This window comes from Triticum aestivum, chromosome 5B (genome assembly GCF_018294505.1).
Source record: "Triticum aestivum cultivar Chinese Spring chromosome 5B, IWGSC CS RefSeq v2.1, whole genome shotgun sequence".
NCBI classification, from domain to species: Eukaryota; Viridiplantae; Streptophyta; class Magnoliopsida; order Poales; family Poaceae; genus Triticum; species Triticum aestivum.
In genome coordinates this window covers 700613231-700633699 of record NC_057807.1, presented here as the reverse complement: position 1 = coordinate 700633699, position 20469 = coordinate 700613231, and the positions used below count along the sequence as shown (strand labels likewise).

General features: G+C 44.1%; 2 protein-coding genes across 2 annotated transcripts; one reads left to right on the top strand and one right to left on the bottom strand.

Moving 5' to 3' along the window:
- Positions 1-4344: 4344 nt before the first annotated feature.
- LOC123114346 (monothiol glutaredoxin-S7, chloroplastic) lies at positions 4345-9188 on the bottom strand. The gene is made up of 2 exons (XM_044535786.1): positions 8646-9188; positions 4345-4738 (listed from the first exon to the last, which is right to left on the bottom strand). The coding sequence occupies exons 1-2, from the start codon at positions 9085-9087 to the stop codon at positions 4683-4685; spliced, it is 498 nt and encodes a 165-aa protein (XP_044391721.1). The 5' UTR covers positions 9088-9188; the 3' UTR covers positions 4345-4682.
- A 6592-nt stretch (positions 9189-15780) lies between these two features.
- Positions 15781-19901, top strand: LOC123114345 (elongation factor Tu, mitochondrial). The gene is made up of 12 exons (XM_044535785.1): positions 15781-16059; positions 16162-16237; positions 16340-16432; positions 16551-16625; positions 16869-16973; positions 17072-17162; positions 17257-17462; positions 18273-18356; positions 18693-18758; positions 18839-18901; positions 19176-19416; positions 19506-19901. The coding sequence occupies exons 1-12, from the start codon at positions 15872-15874 to the stop codon at positions 19574-19576; spliced, it is 1359 nt and encodes a 452-aa protein (XP_044391720.1). The 5' UTR covers positions 15781-15871; the 3' UTR covers positions 19577-19901.
- Positions 19902-20469: the final 568 nt, after the last annotated feature.

Here is a 20469-nt window from a genome sequence, read left to right as displayed (position 1 = left end):
CTTCGGGTCCATAATTATTAGCTAGATTGCTTCTTCTCTCTCTTTGATTCTCAATACAAAGTTCTCCTCGATCTTCTTGGAGATCTATTCGATGTAATTCTTTTTGCGGTGTGTTTGTCGAGATCCGATGAATTGTAGATTTATGATCAAGATTATCTATGAACAATATTTGAATCTCCTCTGAATTCTTTTATGTATGATTTGTTATCTTTGCAAGTCTCTTCGAATTATCAGTTTGGTTTGGCCTACTAGATTGATCTTTCTTGCAATGGGAGAAGTGCTTATCTTTGGGTTCAATCTTGCGGTGTCCTTTCTCAGTGACAACAGGGGCAGCAAGGCACGTATTGTATTGTTGCCATCGAGGATAAAAATATGGGGTTTATATCATATTGCTTGAGTTTATCCCTCTACATCATGTCACTTTGCCTAATGCGTTACTCTGTTCTTATGAACTTAATACTCTAGATGCATGCTGGATAGCGGTCGATGTGTGGAGTAATAGTAGTAGATGCAGAATCGTTTTGGTCTACTTGTTGCGAACGTGATGCCTATATACATGATCATGCCTAGATATTCTCATAACTATGCACTTTTCTATCAATTGCTTGACAGTAATTTGTTCACCCACCGTAATACTTATGCTATCTTGAGAGAAGCCACTAGTGAAACCTATGGCAACCGGGTCTATTTTCCATTATATAAGTTTCCGATCTATTTTATTTTGCAATCTTGAATTTCCAATCTATATCATAAAAATACCAAAAATATTTATCTTATTATTATCTCTATCAGATCTCACTTTTGCAAGTGGCCGTGAAGGGATTGACAACCCCTTTATCGTGTTGGTTGCAAGGTTCTTATGTGTTTGTGTAGGTACGAGGGATTTGCGTGTAGCCTCCTACTGGATTGATACCTTGGTTCTCAAAACTAAGGGAAATACTTACGCTACTTTGTTGCATCACCCTTTCCTCTTCAAGGGAAAACCAACGCAGTGCTCAAGAGGTAGCAGGGAACAATATGAAACCCCTAAGCCCCTCCTTCAAAAAAAAAACCCAGGCCTTTTAGTCCCGGTTGGTGTCACCAACCGGGACTAGATCCCCCCCCCCCTCACGGCTGCACGCTGCCAGCCACGTGGACGACCACTAGTCCCAGGTCGTGGCGAACCGGGACTAAAGGGGGGGGGCTTTTATTCCCGACCCATTAGTCCCGGTTGGGGAACTGGGACTAGAGGCCCTTATGTACCGGGACTATTGGCCGATCCTCCACTAGTGGCTGGAACAATTTTTCGTTGACTCATCTAGGGTTTTATGGAATATCTTGGTAATTATAGAGTTGAGAGGCAGTGGAAAGGACCCCGTGGGCTCCACTACCCACCAGGGCGCGCCGGGGGCCTAGGACATGCCCTGGTTCCTAGTGGGCCCCACGGGCCTCCCCTCATGCACTTCCTTGGCTCCCAAGCTGTCTTCTGGTCCAAAAAAATCCCCAAAAAGTTTCGTGGTATTTGGACTCCATTTGATATTGATTTTCTGCGAAGTGAAAAACAAGGAAAAACAACAACTCCCACTGGGCACTACGTCAATAGGTTAGTCCCAAAAAATGTATAAAGTTGGTAGAAAATGATTATAAAACATCCAAGAATGGTAATATAACAGCATGGAACAATCAAAAATTATAGATACGTTGGAGACGTATCAACATCCCCAAGCTTAATTTCTGCTTGTCCTTGAGTAGGTAAATGATAAAAACAGAATTTTTGATATGGAATGCTGCCTAACATGTTTATCATATTTTTTTTTCTTTGTAGGATGGACATATGGACTTCTAGATGATTCAAAGCAATAGTCTATAATTTGACATAAGACTTTAATAGTCAAGCATATCAACAAGCAACCGTGACTTTCAAAATATCAACGCTAAAGAAAGTTATCCATATCGCATCATGCTCAATCATTGATCCATTCATGAAACACACTCAAATATTAGCCACGTCCAATGTTCAAGTATGATAATAGTGTTCCGTAGTTGATGCTTTCACTAGTGCAGGATGCTGCCAACACGACACTACGATCAGAGACCTTTTGACGAAATTGTGTGTGATGCATTAATCGCAAACGGTGGTGTAAAAACCCCGTCAAAAAGGTGCAAAACGTTTGCGATGACGGATGCATCAAACACGGTTCAGATTTTAGTTTTGTGTGTGGTGTAGAGCATACGGCTCAGTGCAATTAACTGTTTGCGATGAGGAGCAACAAAAGAAACAGGCAGCCAGATGAAGGTGTGTGCGATAAACAGCATACGGTTCACTAGGATGAACTGTTTGTGATTAGGCAACACAAAAGAAACGGTCATCCAGATCAAGGTGTGTGCGATATATGGCATGCGGTTCACTCGGATGAACTGTTTGTGTTGAGACAAGAGAACATAAACGGTTCAATATAACAAGATGTGTGTGATACGCGGCAAACAGGGTCTGTAATCAGAAATGTGTGCTACTAGTTGACCATCACGGCTACGACGCGCTACTGGTTGTTTTCCTCCTCCTCACACTCGTGGTGTTCGAGGAATTGCCTGGAAGGTAAATTGTTTTTGCTTCTATTTGTTTTGTTGTGTACAAATGAGTAGATTGTAATGAAATATTTTGTATTGAAGATGAAGTCATTTGAATCCTCTTCGTGGGATGATTCCTCGTCCAGAAAGGACTATGACATGACCGAACATGAGGACATTGCTTTGATCTTGATGATGCACATGAACAAGAAACCGAAGCATGATGGTTCGGTTTAGGAGCATGATTTGATTTGAAGGGATAGGCTAGAGGCGCACAAAAGATTGGTGTGCAACTATTTTGTTCCATTCTGGTGTATTCAGAGCAATACTTTCACCGTCTATTTAGGATGTCTCTGAATTTGTTCCTTCACATTGTCAACTATGTGAAGCAACATGATCGGTCCTTCGAGCAGATGAGGCATTGCACCGGAAATCTTGGACTAGCACCATCCAGAACGTGACTTCCGCATTGTGCATAATGGAATATGGTCTCCCAACCACACATACAACTTGGGATACTACCTTGCGGCAGGTATATATATCCGAAGTGGGTTACTATTGTGAAGTCAATTTCAAGACCCTAAGGTAAGAAAGAACTCTACTTCCATAATGCTCAAGTATCTGCTAGAAAAGATGTGGAGAGGGCTTTTGGGATTTTGCAAGCCCAATTTGCTATTGTGCGAGGACTGGCTAGGTTTTGGGATCAACATATCCTTTGGTACATCATCACGGCCCACGTGATCATGCACAACATGACCATTGAGAATGCGTGTGGGAAAGATTTGGATTACACCTTCTATGAACTCATGGGAAAACTGATGCAGTCGCTTATAAGGGAAAACCACATCTGACCCTTTCTTGAGGTGTAGACATTCAAGATTCCGATATGCACGAAGATCTTCAAAAAGATCTCATCGAGGAGTGGTGGGCATGGCAGGGGCAAAAAGATCTCATGTGTGATGAACAATTTATGTTGAATTTGAGGTTGTGGATTGATGATGTAATAATTTGATATTGTGGATTGAGGACTTTGATGTTATGTTCGTACTATTTGTCTTTTATTTGTTTTGAATTCATTTGATGTTATTTGTTTCAATATGTATGCAATTGTGGTGCCGTACTTTAGGGTTGTTGTTGGAGAAGAAAATTGTGAGGTGCCCTAAAACCCACGTTTTGATGCTTTAGAACTACTACTTTTGTGTGCCCTATTGTAGGGTTGCCGTCGGAGATGCTCTAAGGAGGTCATCAAGGACATCAAGTCTGCTTCTGGAGGAGGGCATGGCAGTATAGTTTGTGAAATTATCATATTGGCTGCTGATTTTGTATCATGTTCCTTTATCTTTGAAGGAGGTCTAATGTCGAGACACATGGTCTCGCTAAATACACTCTAGGTCTTACTAAAGTACTAAAAGACGCCCCTGCTGGCTATTTCAGCCTCCTGATCTTCATTGTATTCCTACAAACCTTGATATCAATAATAAAGTGGAGTGTGTTTAGCCTAAAAAAAATCTAAACAAAGACCGACATTTTGATCATGGCAAAAAGAACAGGTTCAGCAGATTTTGGCAACAATACAAGCATGCACTAAACTCCTCTCTTCTTGTGGCTGTAGGTTCTTGCACCTTCTGTACACAGTCCAAACAGCGATCACACGCATATTGGTGCCAGACAATCATGTCAGCGCAATGACTCATAATTATGTGACGTTAACTTAAGTCTTGAAAACATGCTATTTGGAATTTCTGTCGACACAAGAATGAGAGACAGTAAAGAGAAGACCGAGAACACTCACGACCCTAGTGAAAAATAGATGATGCATGGCATCTTTATTTCCTCGTCGTTTGAAACAGTGTCAGCACCCACTTTTGCAGATAAAGGCCCTCCCCAGGGTTGCCCTCCATGTCACAGGAAACCATCATACAAGCGATTGATACTATACAATTGACCACACATTGCACAAAATTTACCATAGCCAAAGTGCATTGTACATTTGGAACTCACTGCTTCATAATTTGAGTCATCTACAACTTGGCAACTGCATCTCCAGCTCTCTGCCATGGGCTGAAAGAGTGCGTACATCGACAAGGGCTAGAGCCATATATAATGGTTTCCTGTATGATATCACCCGTCATTTGCTAAGAGCACATTGCTTTCTCCAGCGTCTCCTGCAGTTCCCCACTCTTGTATGCCTCTGCAAAACATACAACACCGCAAGCGTTAAAAACTAGGTTCATTCAAGCACTGATATCAAACAAAAACGACTACACAAGAAACATTAACACTAATCATGGGTATAAGAGAAAAACTGACACTAATCCTTCTAGACAACCATAATTTTGATGCAACAAGATCTAACATTTTTCATCAACAAGCTGATCCTTTTGACGCTGCAATGTTGTACATTTGTCATCTGTACTTAATAAAACTAAGAAGTCCTGGAATTGGTCTAATAAAGCTTTCAGTTCATGAGTCAACAACACATAATCTGCTGCTCCTTGACTAGAAGTCATTGGAATTCTGCACCAGTCCTGGAAATCGGTATTCCCAGAGGCTGGCATTATTCCATATCATTGACATTGAAGCATAAATAATAACAATAGACTTGAACTTCTGATGTGTGCTAAGAAGTATCCGGCCAGAATGTTACTTGAACTTGGAACAGGAGCAGAACAAATGAGATCTGCTCCTGCTGCAATGTTGTCCGGTTTGATGTTGGCAACCGCGAAAAGAAGGTTACCAACTTACATTACGATGGTCCTTCCTGATAATGTTGCTGTCACAGATAGGATAAATGCATAGCACAGAGTGAATCTTAAAGCAAGAAACAAAGCCATATTCCCACACAACAAAAACAATATTCCCATCTTGAGAGTTGAGATTTCGGGGTTACTATTTCAACTGCTACTAGTACTTTGGAGTTTAGACTTTAGAGCAAGGAAAGAAATACTAGGAATGATTGAAGTGGCGAGACATGATTATGATTATAGGAGGACATATTTGTTCGGGGTATTTGGAGCAAGCCACATCACCAGATGTGATCCCTACTGTCTGACAACCATCACCGGACTTTAACACTCCCAACAGCCCCAACACTTCCTGGGAAGAAATGAACTTATTATGCAAGGTTTTGGCCTAGAAAAGAAAACTTTATACCTATCAAAATCCAAGGTGCTGCAAATAGTGGGGATGCAGCTATTGGTGATAGTAATGATGGTGAGCAGGTGGGGGAGCACGCCCTGGATTCTACTCCCACCGTTCCTGAATATTTGTTTGTTTAGAGGTTTCAAATAGACTGCCACATACGGATGCATATAGACATATTTTAGAGTGTAGATTCACTTATTTTGCTCCGTATGTAATCACTTGTTGAAATCTCTAGAAAGACAATTATTTAGGAACGGAGGGAGTAATTGGCAACAGGAACATGCAAGCATCTTTTGTTGCTCACATAACAAAGACCGATTGTTTGCCATCAAGTTAAGTTGTAAAAAAGGAACTCTGAACCCATCCTGAAAAAACCTGTGGAAGCTAGAAAACAGCTTCTTAGTTTACAACAAAGCTGCTGATCAGAACTCAGCTAGTCTGAGTATCGATGTATCATGATAATTTCTGATCCCAGAAATTGGCTTTATCTAATATTGGCACTGAGCCATGGCATTCTCATTCTTTTCTCTCTCTAAAGCTGACTACAAGCTCTACTAAGTGCGTGCCACATCAGCATACGTGTTCCCTACTCTCCAAAGTCCCGGCAGTTTGGCTAAGTTAGATCATGGAACCCTGAGGCAGATTACTGAAGAAGCCAGTCCATAGACCAAGAGCGACACTAATCTTTCTCGATAATCCTAATTTTGATGCAAAAAATCTCACATTTTCATCACACTGGATTCAGATGTTCTAGATTACATAAAGGTATAGATCCGCAAGCTGATCTTTTCAAGCTTGAATGCCGTACATTCCTAGCATGGAATCAACAACGCCTAATCTGCTACTTCATTGGAATGGCTTGCCCCAAATTTAAGCTGTGCGGCTGGAATTTCGCACCGGTTCTGAAATTGGTGTTCCCAGAGGTTCGCACTATTTCATGCATTTGACACTGAAGCATAAATAAAAAGAATGGTTGAGCTTTAATGTATACTAGAAAGTATCCGGTCATGAATGCTAATTGAGTTGAAACAGGGGCACAACAAATGATTTCCTCTCCTGCTGCAATGTTGGTCGGTTTGATGTTGGCAACCGCGAGAGAAGGTTACCAACTTGCAATATGATGATTCTTCCTGATAACGTTCCCGTCACAAATAGGATAAATGCATAGCACAGAGGGGAATCTTACAGCAAAAAACACAGCAATATTCCCATCTTGAGACTTGAGATTTCGGGCTCACTGTTTCAAGTGCTACTACATTGGAGTTTAGAGCATGGAAAGCAACACTTGGAATGATCAAAGTCACAACCACATGGCAAATGTGGTTAGCTCTCTTCAAATCATTCAAATTGTAAAAGAAGTCACAAGACACAGCTGTGATTATAGGAATCCATATTTGTTCGGGGGATTTGGAAGCCACATGACCAGATGTGCTCCCTATTGTCTGACACTATCACCAGACTTTGACCCTCCCAATAGTCCAAAACATCCTGGGATGAAATGAACTTATTGTTTCGGCATAGACAAGAAAACTTTATACCTATCCAAGGTGGTGCAAATAGTGGGGATGCAACTATTTTGGTGATGGTAATGATGGTGAGCAGGTGCTGGAGCGTGCCTTGGATTCGAATCAGCAACAAGAACATAAAGCATCTTTTGTTGATCATATAGAAAAGATGAATTTTTTGTCCTCAAATTAACTTATAGGAAAGGAACTCTAAATCCATCCTGAAAAAATTGTGGAAGGAACAAAACTGCTTCTTAGTTTACAACGAAGTTGCTGATCAGAACTCAGCTAATCAAATATTGGCATGACAACACAATCTTTTTTCTCTCTCTAAAGCTGGCTACAAACTCTAAGTAAGCAACTCTCCCAGGTCCCGACACTTTGGCTAAGTTCTACAGCACGGAATCCCTGAGGCATTCCCACACACACAAACACTGGAGCAGGTGGACGAAACCAGTACATAGACCAAGTGGGACACACACTTTAACACGCAAATAACACATTTTTGTCATAGCTAAGTACTCACGATGCTAGTTCCTCCGTCTAATGTCTATAACATGTTTTGAGACTTTTACTTTTTAGCTTTTACTTACAGTTGTCACTTGTCCTGATGGCCCTTCAACTCCGTGAGCCAATGCATCTTGGTGAACCGATATACTTTAGGTTGTATTTCACATCGACCCTGTTCTATCATATCATGTTCCCAACCTTTTCCCATCTCCAACTTACAAAATGTCTAATATAGTTTCTTAAGCTTCCAGTTTTTACTCCAAACAAAGGAAAGGAAATAAGCTAGAATGGCAAAGGAAAGCAGAAAATATTCTGCACCAACGGAGTGCCTGACTGCACTCCGACTCTAGTTTATCCGATGCAGCTAAGACATATTGACACTGCCCCAGACCCTTTAAGCTACAAGAAGCAACAACGATGTATGTTGCCTTCAACATGACCAAACTATATGACTGAAACAGCTACACAGACAAGGAGTTTACACAGCAACAGAGTGCCGAGTGCAATCCAATCCTTGTTTATCTATTGAAAATGAATTACTCAACTACTCCCTTCGATCCAAATTAATTGACGCTCACTTAGTACAGCATCAACTAATTTGGATCAGAGGGAGTACTAAGACTTGACACTACCCCAACCTCTTTCAGGTACAAGAAGCAGCATGAATGTACCGTGCCTTCAACATGAGCCAATTATATGCCTGAAAGTCTGGAACAGCTACACAGACATGGATTACGGAGTTTCCCCATGCCAAATCTACCACTATCGCCCTCAACCGAAAGTATGCCAGGTTAATGAACGAATTGCCATGCCCCGATACTAGAAATAGGCATGCCACAGAACAACTCACACCGCAATATCAACAGCAACAATTCTCAAATTTTGAACCGTAATCGTGGGAGGAAGGAGAAGACAGAGAGCGCATATGAATGTGCATACCGAGGGTGATGTCGCAGCCGCCGAAGAACTCGCCGTCGATGTAGAGCTGGGGGAAGGTGGGCCAGCTGGAGTAGTCCTTGAGCCCCTGGCGGAGGGCGTCGTTGGCGAGCACGTCGAGCGTCTCGAAGGGGACGTCGAGGGAGCGCAGGATCTGCACCACGGTGTGGGAGAAGCCGCACTGCGGGAAGTCCTTGGTCCCCTTCATGAACAGCACCACCTTGTGCGCCGACACCACCTTGTCCAGCGTGTCCTTCATGCCCGCCGCCACTCCGCCGCCCTCCGCCGCCGCCAGGCGCCGGACGGTCCGGAGCCGCAGGGCCGCGGGAGGAGGGGCCGTCCGGGGGAGCGCCACCGCGGAGAACCGAGCGGGTTGAGGTCGCGCGGAGAAGGGGAGCGGGAGGGCCGCGCCGGCGAGCGCCGTGGCGGAGGGGGCGGCGGCCATCGCGGCGGGTGGCGTGTGGAGGTCGCGCGCCGGCGGCGACGGATGCAGGCAGAGGAGGGATGAGTCGTGGCTGTGGTTGACTGGGTGGCAGAACCGTCATTTCCTCGCGAGCTTTTTGTGGCCGGCCGAGAAGGCCTCCTGCTGCAAGCCAGTACTGTGGGCTGGGCCGCCTGAGATTTCTTGGGCCTGCCAGAGAGGAGTATGGAAAATATTTATCTCCAACATTCTTTTTAGGAAGTTTGTTCTTCTGGAAGTGGATTCACTCTATGGGGAAAATGGGGTGGCATTTTGTGTGGAGTGTGGCTAGACTCCGTGTAAGTATAACTTATGCTTCCCTAAAAATACAAAAAAAGCTTTGGGATGCATGTCCACCAATTTGATCCGTGAGATATCATTTGTTTATGGTGTTGTCATGATGAGTTAGGCAATGAGTTCCTTGATGAGCTTTCTCTTTTTTTGGCAAAAAAATAAAAACAATTATAATTGTTCATATAGGAGTATAAAGCATGAAATAAAATATATTAAAAATTACATTGAGGTATCTGGACCATCGAATGATCATTGTCGACATGTCGTTGTTGGCACGGCCACACCGAAACTGGCTCGAACTTGTCAATGACAGCTGGGAATTATTCGTGCACATGCCCCTAAATACCATCGCCTCAGAGCCATGATTACCATCATTGAACCCTTGAATCAATCTGAAGAACTTGACAGTGAATCTCGTCATCGCGTACGCATGACAAGAAGCCCTAACCTTGCATCCCCGAGAAGCCGTTAGGAATCTACACTGGAGTTCCGTCGAATCCGTCCTGATGGACAACGTCGAGAAGGATCGGATCTTGGAAGACCAATTCAAGGATGAAGTGTCGCCCCTGCAAGGACTAAAACCATAACCCATCTCGCGACCACCACCGCTCCGACCACCATCGCTCGTCAGAGCAGCTATCAAGGGGAGGGTGAATGTACGGGCTCGCTGACGGAGATTAAGAGGAGGGAGGCTTAGTCCTAGTCATATTGCGAGGTGCAAAAGAAAGCTATTGACAAGCTCTGTGTTAGCAGTGTCATGAAAATTGTGGGGATTGACTTCAATATTCTTAGGCGGTTGGTGAGACAAATAAAGAAAGTGTGAAATATATTCACTTAGGTCTACTTGACATTATACTTAACCACCGGCCTTTACTTGTTTACTTAGTGAAAATAATAATGTGGAACTTTAAGTTATAGAGTTTCATTTTGAACTTTTCTAGTTAAATAGTGAATGTTTTTCATATCATCCGATCTATTTGAATATATGTATTTATTCCCAAAATTATATTGAGACTATCGACATCAAACCTAAACGCTTCAAAAAGGTTGTTGGCCTAATTCAGTTGACACTCAAGGAGCATAAAAAATACTTGAGAGGAGTGCTAGATGCTTTTAGAAGGAATGGAGGAAATGCGCCTTTGCATCCCAAGCTTTGTGAAAGAGAATTGACATGAATATTGGGATTACCAACTTGTTTGTTGATGAAAAAAAAATATGTGGGTTGCAACTATCCTGTGGGATCTCTTTGTTCTGTATATTTCCTATCGAACATCCCCTCTCAACATAGATCTTGAGTTCTGATGAACAAAACTATCGTTGAGAAGCTTGATGAACATATAAGAAGGTTTCTTCAGCATGGCGCCAGATGGCTAAGTGGGCCAGAGTGTGGAGACACAAAAAGTCAAAAACAACAAGGACAACTAGGAAATCATTATATTAGACGAATACGTTCATTATCAATTTGTTGCTTATGTTGAAACTAGATTCTTTTACTCTCCTCGTCGAAAACTATTTGAATGTCACAAAGAGTTGCATGCAGTTAAATATGTGCATGATCGACCAATTTTGCACTTGATTCATTGAGTTGTGATTCTAGTAGTATCCAGTAAGTAGCAGATCTGACGACGTCAGTCTTTTGCACTATGGATGCAAACGGTTTTCTTGACCTCGCTCTCCTCCTTCCAAAACACAACGTGCATTAGTTTTTTCAAAAGTTAAATATGTGCATGATTGACCGATTTTTTAGTAAAATATATCAATATCCATGACACCATATTTGTACCATTAGATCCATTATGAAAAGTATTTATATATTTTTGTTTATTTTTTATTGTATATATCAATATCTACTTATACTTCAATAAAATCTATACACCTTATATTCTGGAATGGAGGGAGTATCTCTCTTCATAACTTGTTCACTGATTATTCCCATTGAGAGACTAATAAAAAGGCTAGCCTAGTTTTTATAGAAAAATTAGGACAATGCCCGTGTGTTGCAACGGGATATAAATATTATAGTATGTTACTTGTGATTTCCCAGACCATATTAATGTGTTTGTGTGAATATTTTTTATTAAATTGTGCCCATGATCCACCTTATATTTTGATGAGAAGCTTGGTAAATAAATTAAAGTAAAATTGGTTCAGAAGGTCATATTCATGTTTCACTTTTCTCTCCTCCTCCCCCCCTCTTTAATAGGGGCCCGGGGGGCGCCGGCCCCCTATAGATTCAATCTCAAGGGGGGGGGGCAAAGGGGGGACTTGCCCCCCAAGTCAGGTGGGGTGCCCCCCACCCCTAGGGTTTCCAACCCTAGGCGCAGGGGGAGGCCCAATGGGGGCGCACCAGCCCACCAGGGGCTGGTTCCATTCTCACTTCAGCCCATGGGGCCCTCCGGGATAGGTGGCCCCACCCGGTGGACCCCCGGGACCCTTCCAGTGGTCCCGGTACAATACCGGTGACCCCCAAAACTTTCCCGGTGGCCGAAACTGGACTTCCTATATACAAATCTTCACCTCCGGACCATTCCGGAACTCCTCGTGACATCCGGGATCTCATCCGGGACTCCGAACAACTTTCGGGTTAACGCATACTAATATCTCTACAACCCTAGCGTCACCGAACCTTAAGTGTGTAGACCCCACGGGTTCGGGAATCACGCAGACATGACCGAGACAGCTCTCCGGCCAATAACCAACAGCGGGATCTGGATACCCATGTTGGCTCCCACATGTTCCACGATGATCTCATCGAATGAACCACGATGTCGAGGATTCAAGTAATCCCGTATACAATTCCCTTTGTCAATCGGTACGTTACTTGCCCGAGATTCGATCGTCGGTATCCCAATACCTCGTTCAATCTCGTTACCGGCAAGTCACTTTACTCATACCGTAATGCATGATCCCGTGACCAACCACCTGGTCACATTGAGCTCATTATGATGATGCATTACCGAGTGGGCCCAGAGATACCTCTCCGTCATACGGAGTGACAAATCCCAGTCTCGATTCGAGTCAACCCAACAGACACTTTTGGAGATACCTGTAGTATACCTTTATAGCAACCCAGTTACGTTGTGACATTTGGTACACCCAAAGCACTCTTACGGTATCCGGGAGTTACACGATCTCATGGTCTAAGGAAATGATACTTGACATTAGAAAAGCTCTAGCAAACGAACTACATGATATTGTGTTATGCTTAGGATTGGGTCTTGTCCATCACATCGTTCTCCCAATGATGAGATCCCGTTATCAATGACATCCAATGTCCATGGTCAGGAAACCGTAACCATCTATTGATAAACGAGCTAGTCAACTAGAGGCTCACTAGGGACATGTTGTGGTCTATGTATTCACACATGTATTATGATTTCCAGATAACACAATTATAGCATGAACAATAGACAATTATCATGAATAAGGAAATATAATAATAACTATTTTATTATTGCCTCTAGGGCATATTTCCAACATTTATTCCAAGTTCACGACATCCGGAATACAAGCAATCTCTGGCAAAACCCCTAGCCACACATGGCGGCCCACCGCGAGAGGCGCAACTCCCTTAGCTAGCGAGTGGGCCTCAAAATTATTGTCTCTACTCTCGAAACGGAACTCAACAAAAGAAAAATTATTGCTACTAGTTTGAATCTCTCTAAGGATAGGAGCATAAGTGGGAGAGCCTGCATATTTGATGTTTGAAATCACTTCTGCACAATCTGAGGCAATGGCAAGATCTTGCAGATTCAAATCCCGGGCTAGGGCTAGTGTCTCGCTGCATGCTTGTGCCTCCAGACTAGCCGGGTCGGTGAGGCCGTCAAAAACCATCGCTGAAGCACCCAAGAATTTCCCAAAATTGTCAAGGCATACTACTCCCGCCGCACCCTTGTCTCCTAACGTTGACAGGCCCCCATCACATTTGAATTTTGCAGCCTCGCCCGAAGGCGGTAGCCACACTTTGGCACTCTGCCGGACCGCTCGTGCTTCATTTGCCCTGGGTCTGTGCAAGTTAGCTATGTTTAGCTCCTCCAAAAATCTCTTTATGAAGCTCATGGTGGAAAGCGGGCTCTGATATTCATTCTCATGGATAGCTTTCCTCCTGGCCCACCATATCGCCCACATAGTCACTAAAATTCGAGCTAGGCCTTGTTGATTTGTTGTCTCAGAAAGCTAGAACAGCCAAAGCCTTGCATCTTCGTTTTGGTTTGATATCACATGTTCGAGCAGCTCATCGTCCTCCAAAGCCCAAACACATCTTGCCATGCGGCAACTTAGTAGCGAATGACGCCAAGTGTCCTCCTCTGCTCCATAGATAGAGCAAGATGGAGAATCTGCCATATGCCTTTCATGTCTAACCAAGCCTGTCGGAATTGATGTATGCGCCAAACGCCACACAAAAACTTGGATTTTTGAAGGAACCTTCACCTTCCACAGCTGGGTCCATGAGTTTTTGTCAGCAATAATATTAGAATGGCCTGGTCGATGTTCAAGCCAATCTTCCCTTTGTGTTTTGATAGCACAAATCAATCTGTATGCTGACCTTACCGAAAAGAACCTCGCTTATCGTAATGCCAAGCCCAGAAGTCCTCCTGTTGCTTGGTGCCGAGCGGTATATTGAGAATGACCTCAACATCAGCAGGGATGAAATGATTAGTTAGGGCTTGCTTGTTCCATGACCGGGTGACAGGATTAATAAGGTCCGATACCATCATCGGAGGGTTCATTGAACGGGCACAAATGGGCCTCAACTTATATTCCCTCGGCAGCCAGTTATCATGCCAAACATTAGTGCTTGCGCCGGAGCCGATTCTCTTGATAAGCCCCAAGGACAGAATGTCCCGCCCCTCCAAAAGAGAACGCCAGACCTAGGAAGGGGCATTTCCCAACGTGGCATTCAGCAAATCTATATTTGGGTAGTACCGAGCTTTAAGAACTCAAGCACTCAGGGATTCCGGTTGCTGCATTAACCTCCAAGATTGACGAGCAAGTAGAGCCAACTTGAACATCTCGATATCTCGAAAACCCAGGCCACCCATAAACTTTGGTTTTGACATTGTTCTCCACGACACCCATGCTGTCCTTCTCTCGCCGTTTTTACTCCCCCACCAGAATTTCCGGATCAAACTATTGATGTGCTCGCATAAACCCCGAGGTAGTTTAAAACATGCCATCAAATATGTTGGGATGGCTTGGGCTACAGATTTGATAAGGACCTCTTTCCCTCGAGCTGACAGACACTTCTCCATCCAACCTTGAACCCGTTTCCAGATTCTGTCTTTTAAGATTTGAAAGATCCTTCTTTTGCTCTGCCTACATCCGAAGGCAATCCCAAATATTTCTCAGTTAGCGACTTGTTGTGTACGTCGAGGATATTCTTGATCGCAACCTTTGCCGAGTCTGCTACCCCCTTGCTGAAAAAATCGAAGATTTGTCCACATTTATCCTCTGACCGGATGCATCACAATAAGCTCTAAGGAGCCCATTAACACGCGTAGCAGACGCCTTGTTAGCCTAAAAAAAGAGTAGACTGTGGTCGGCAAAGAGGAGGTGATTAACCAACGGGGCTTCCAGTGCCACTGCTATTCCCTGAACACCATTTTGGGACTTCAACAAGCAAGAAAGTCCCTCCGCTGCAAGCAGGAATAAACATGGCGAGATCGGGTCTCCCTGCCGCAGCCGACGTGAAGGCCTGAAACCATCCAAACTACCACCATTAAACAAAACGGAGAAAGAAACCGAAGTCACACACCTCATAAATAGTCTCCGTGAATCTGGGGCTGAAACCCAATTTGATCATAACCGCTTTCAGATATGGGCACTCGAAGCGATCATATGCTTTCATCATATCAAGCTTAAGCGCACAAAACCTATTACCCTTCACCTTCCTGGTTTTCATATAGTGCAAACACTCATAGGCCGTGATAAAGTTGTCTGTAATAAGTCGTCCAGGGACAAAAGCAGACTGCTCTTCAGAGATGATGTCGGGGAGAACTAACTTCAGCCGGTTAGCCAAGACCTTCGACGCGATCTTGTAGATTACGTTGCAAAGGCTTATAGGCCGAAATTGTCCTAAAACTTTTGGACTGGAGATCTTGGGAATTAATACGATGAACTTGTTGTTTATCTCCTCCGGGAAATCAGCTCCATCAAGCACTCGGATGATCATCCTTGTAACCTCGTCACCACACAAATCCGAGCAGAGATGGAGATATAGAAACTTAGAGAAAAGAGATAGTGATTCAGAAAAATACTGGGCCGCCAGAAGAGCACACGAGCCGTCCGAGCAATCCGAGCCCGGAAGCCCGTGTGGAGCGCGGCCCACGGGTCGTACCGTGACGTAGAAGTAACGGGAGCCGCCCGCATCTCCCATTTCTCTTCGTGGCCGCCGCCTCCTCCTCCTCACCCATTCTCCTCCTAAAGCCCTAACTAAAACCCATCCCACCCCTCCGCCGCCGCCGCCGCCGCCGCAATGGCCGCCGCCGCAGTGCTCCGGGGCGGCTCCCGCCGCGCCCTCGCCTACCCGGCCCTCCGCGCCGCCGTGATCTCCGGCCCCGCCGCGCTCCCGGACGTCGCCGCGGCCGCAGGCCCCCAGCCCCCGCCGCCGCCGCCGCTGGCCGCTGGCCTCTGGGCCAGGTCCATGGCCACCTTCACCCGCACGTGAGCGCCCCCTCCCCGCCCCTTTCTGCCCAGATCCGCTTTCCCTCCCCCGCTCCCCCCTGAATTTTAGTGGTCTCTCGGCTGAATCTGTGTGTGCCGCAGGAAGCCCCACGTCAACGTCGGCACCATCGGCCACGTCGACCACGGCAAGACCACCCTCACCGCCGCCATCACCAAGGTCGGTCAGATCAGGCCCGCTCTGCTTCGAGTTGCTTCGAATTTGAGTGGCTCGCCGTGTGTAGCTGTGATCTGAATTCTGAACGAGTGAGTCTTGTGGCAGGTGCTGGCGGAGGCCGGGAGCGCCAAGGCGGTGGCGTTCGACGAGATCGACAAGGCCCCGGAGGAGAAAGCCAGAGGAATCACCATCTCTACGGTCCGGCCTTAGTAGTCCTTGCTGCTGACATTTCGGGCCAGAATATTGTTCTGCGTTCATCTCCATTTGCAGATAAGTGCTGATGCTATGTTTATTTTTTATTTTCTTGTGTGCACAGGCTCATGTCGAGTATGAGACTGCTAAGAGGCACTATGCTCACGTGGACTGTCCAGGGCACGCCGATTACGTCAAGGTAACTGTTCTGGGTTGAGTTATATGATCTAGAGAAATTATTGTACAGAGAAATGACGAATGCCTTGCATGTCAAATTGAGAATCTGGGTGACTGACCTTCATGAACTTCCAGCAGAATCCCTCATATCAGAATACTACTTACCATGCCTTAACTTTGCATTTTAGAGCTTTCAGATTCATTAACTGTCTATCACACACTTCTCTGATGCTTGTATGCCTTTAATTTTCTGTGGATTACTTAGAACATGATCACCGGTGCTGCTCAAATGGATGGTGGTATTCTTGTCGTGTCCGCTCCTGATGGCCCCATGCCACAAACAAAGGAGCATATTCTTCTAGCTCGACAGGTTCCAAATTCTCTGTATTCTCCGCAGCAGTTTGTCTCTTTAGCATGTGAGCTTTGCAGTTCTGACCAGATGGACATTTCTCCCTTGTGTTTTTATAGGTTGGCGTGCCATCACTTGTTTGTTTCTTGAACAAAGTTGACGCTGTTGAAGATGAAGAGCTACTAGAACTTGTGGAGATGGAGCTTCGAGGTATTCTAGCATTTTTCAGCTGTCCTTGTTGTTTTTGGTTGGTGGGTTATATTCCTGCTGTAATGGAAATTTGTTGCCTCCCTTCTATCTGCAGAGCTCCTCAGTTTCTACAAGTTCCCAGGCGATGATATTCCTATCATCCGTGGATCTGCCTTGTCAGCCTTGAACGGAACAAACGAGGAGATTGGAAAGAATGCTATTTTGAAACTGATGGATGCCGTCGATTCGTACATCCCTGATCCTGTGAGGGTGCTTGATAAGTCTTTCTTGATGCCCATCGAAGGCATTTTCTCAATCCAGGTGATTAGATTTTCTGTTTGGTGCACTAACCACTGTGATGTTACATTTTTACTCTGATGGTTGATTGTTAGAAAGCCTAGAGAACTATTATGTACAAGAATTAAGACATCTCCATTGTTTGATGATAGGTGTACTATGCAATGTGGTGTTAGGCTACTTATGTCAGATTACACAGCAATTTATTCCTATGTTCTATGATGTTATGGCTTGTTCCATAGATGATTTTTTCCCCAAGGTGGCATTTGCACTAAATTATGCATGACCAGACTATCGTAATTATGCTTCTGTAATATACTTCCATCTTGGCTATTCTATTTGCTTAATAGTTGACCTTAATTGGGGTATCTATGGTTGCCATTCTGATTAACTTAATCAGACCCTGCATCATTGTACCCTGAAACACTGAGACACAACAATCTCGGGCAATGTTTCTGTGTACTCAATTTCTGAACTTCAAAACTATCCGTTTGCAGTCATTATTTCTGTGTTACCTATTGTTATAATCAGGAATATTAATATCCTTAAGAAGTTAAGATCAGCGGCTCCATAAATAATAAATCATAATGACTACTGACAAAATCATACATTTATCTTACCTGATCCTATCATTGGTAGCTAATTCTAATTGTCCGTCCGCGGTCATTATTTCTGTGCTATCTATTGTTATAATCAGGAATATTAGTATCTTTGAGAAGTTAAGATAATTGGCTACATAAATAAACCATAATGTCAAGATGATACATTTGTCTCTTACCTGATCTTATTGTTGGCAGGCAATTCTAATATTGATTATTTGGTTTCAATTTGCAGGGTCGTGGCACTGTTGTGACTGGACGTATTGAACAGGGGGTAATTAAAACTGGTGAGGATGTTGAGGTCATAGGTTTGACAGAGGTGAGTTAGAATCTGACTTGTTTATTTAAGACCTTATTATGTCCCTGACCAATGGGTGGCCATTAATGATTTTTTTGGCGTGAATTTGACTAGCTTTATGTAGCTGTTGTGTTTCACGAAATAATCAAATACATAACGTCATGGTAAATCCCAATAAAGTTCACATGAGATTGTTACTTGTAGGTGTAGTTCTTCTGTATCTGCTATGCACACATGAGCCAGATGCAACACTAGGCAAAGACTAGTGACACTAGTTTCCTAGTTTTCCTCACAAGTTTATTACTCATTATGTTTGCTACCTTGATGTATCGTGATGGAACATATTCCTGGTCACAGAGTGGTCCGGTGAAGACTACAGTTACTGGTGTTGAGATGTTCAAAAAGATGATGGATCATGGAGAGGTAACATTTCTGAAAGTAGACCTTGCATTATTCTTGGTCAATGCTGAGTCTCGTGCTTACAAATAACTGTGTGTGTGCAGGCTGGTGACAATGTTGGTCTTCTTCTCCGTGGTCTTAAGCGTGGTGATGTTGAGCGTGGCCAGGTCAGTAAGCCAGATTCTTGGTTGAACATGTAGATGTTGGATCTAAATTTACTTCTGCTCTTAGCCATATAGGTCTTCGGGCAAACAGTTGTATCAGGAAATTGCCTCTGTTATCACCAACGAATATTTCTTATGCACAGGCCTTTTCAATTTATTTATTTCTGTGGCTGCATCCCTTTGATTCATCTTGGTCTTGCATGTTTTGTGACACTCCCCATCCAGTATTACTTGCTGCCTTTTGTTGTTCACTTGCTGACATTTTGTACAACATCAGGTGGTGTGCAAACCTGGCACCGTAAAGACCTACAAGAAGTTTGAGGCCGAAATTTACGTCCTCACCAAGGATGAAGGTGGTCGCCACACTGCCTTCTTCTCGAATTATAGCCCACAGTTCTACTTCAGGACAGCTGATATCTGTGGGAAAATCGAGTTGCCTCCGGATGTGAAGATGGTTATGCCTGGTGACAATGTAACCGCAATCTTTGAGTTGATGTTGCCTGTTCCACTCGAACCAGGTACGCCTACATTGCTTCGAACTTTTCGTCATCTGAATCTCTTTATAGTAGCAGAGAAGAACTTCATCTGTCTGTCGTGTGCTGTCCAGGTCTAAGATTCGCGCTGAGGGAAGGAGGGAGGACCGTCGGTGCCGGAGTCGTCGCCAAAGTCATGAGCTAATAACAATGATATGTTCCAGACCTTTTTTTTGGCGTAGTGAAATTTAGTAAACAAGTTAATGTTGATATGAAGGATTTATGCGACCGGAAACACGAGATAAACGAGAGTCTGAGAGCAAGGGGACCGGCATGCATGCATCTTGTGTGGATGCATTCGGCCGACCAACTTCCTGCGGATAATGGTTTGTTACCATTCCGAAGAATTGCTATTTTTTCTTCTCATCATGTTGGGTAGTTTGCTGTGTAACACCGCAGCTTGTTACCTTGACACGCTCCTCTGGCATATATTTAGCTCGGTGATTCAATAAGACCGCCGTGTTTCCTGATGCGCTTTCAGCTCGGTGAAGTTGTGATTTGTACTGTGGGATGGAGACGTCATGTGTGTTTTCTTTTTTTGCTATGTAATCTCTGGCTGATTGCTTGATAGAAAAAGAGTCCTTGTTACCATTCTCGTTATTCGGTTGAAACAGATTAGGTCTTTCGTGTGTTTGGTTGATGTATGCTTTTCTGAAAAGTGAAACCCTCTAGAATTTCAGTGTCCGCTTTCATTGCGGTAGCGTCAGTGCTGATGTTAATTACACAAATTTGAAAGTCTATTACCAGAAAGTTTCCCAGAGTGGCAGGTAGGGCGAAGGAGAATTTCAATGATGCCCCTAGCATGTGAACAAATTTGGAAGTCCATTACGAGCAAGTTTCCCAGAGACACATTGCAGTACACACACATAATCTAGATAGGCACTACACTGCAAGGTCCGCAGCAATCTAGTACGCCATCCGTTCCAAAATTCTTGTCTTAGATTTGTCTAGATACAGATGTATCTAATACTAAAATGTAATTAAATACATTCACGAGTATTTTGGGATGGAGGGAGTGTTTGCGGGGAACACATGATT

Coding starts and splice junctions, on each gene's coding strand:
- LOC123114346 (XM_044535786.1), bottom strand. CDS start 9,087: ATGGCCGCCGCCCCCTCCGCCACGGCGCTCGCCGGCGCGGCCCTCCCG. Junction 4,739..8,645: donor CGGCTGCGACATCACCCTCG/GTATGCACATTC, acceptor TATGTTTTGCAG/AGGCATACAAGAGTGGGGAA.
- LOC123114345 (XM_044535785.1), top strand. CDS start 15,872: ATGGCCGCCGCCGCAGTGCTCCGGGGCGGCTCCCGCCGCGCCCTCGCC. Junction 18,357..18,692: donor AGGTCATAGGTTTGACAGAG/GTGAGTTAGAAT, acceptor TCCTGGTCACAG/AGTGGTCCGGTGAAGACTAC. Junction 18,759..18,838: donor AGATGATGGATCATGGAGAG/GTAACATTTCTG, acceptor GTGTGTGTGCAG/GCTGGTGACAATGTTGGTCT.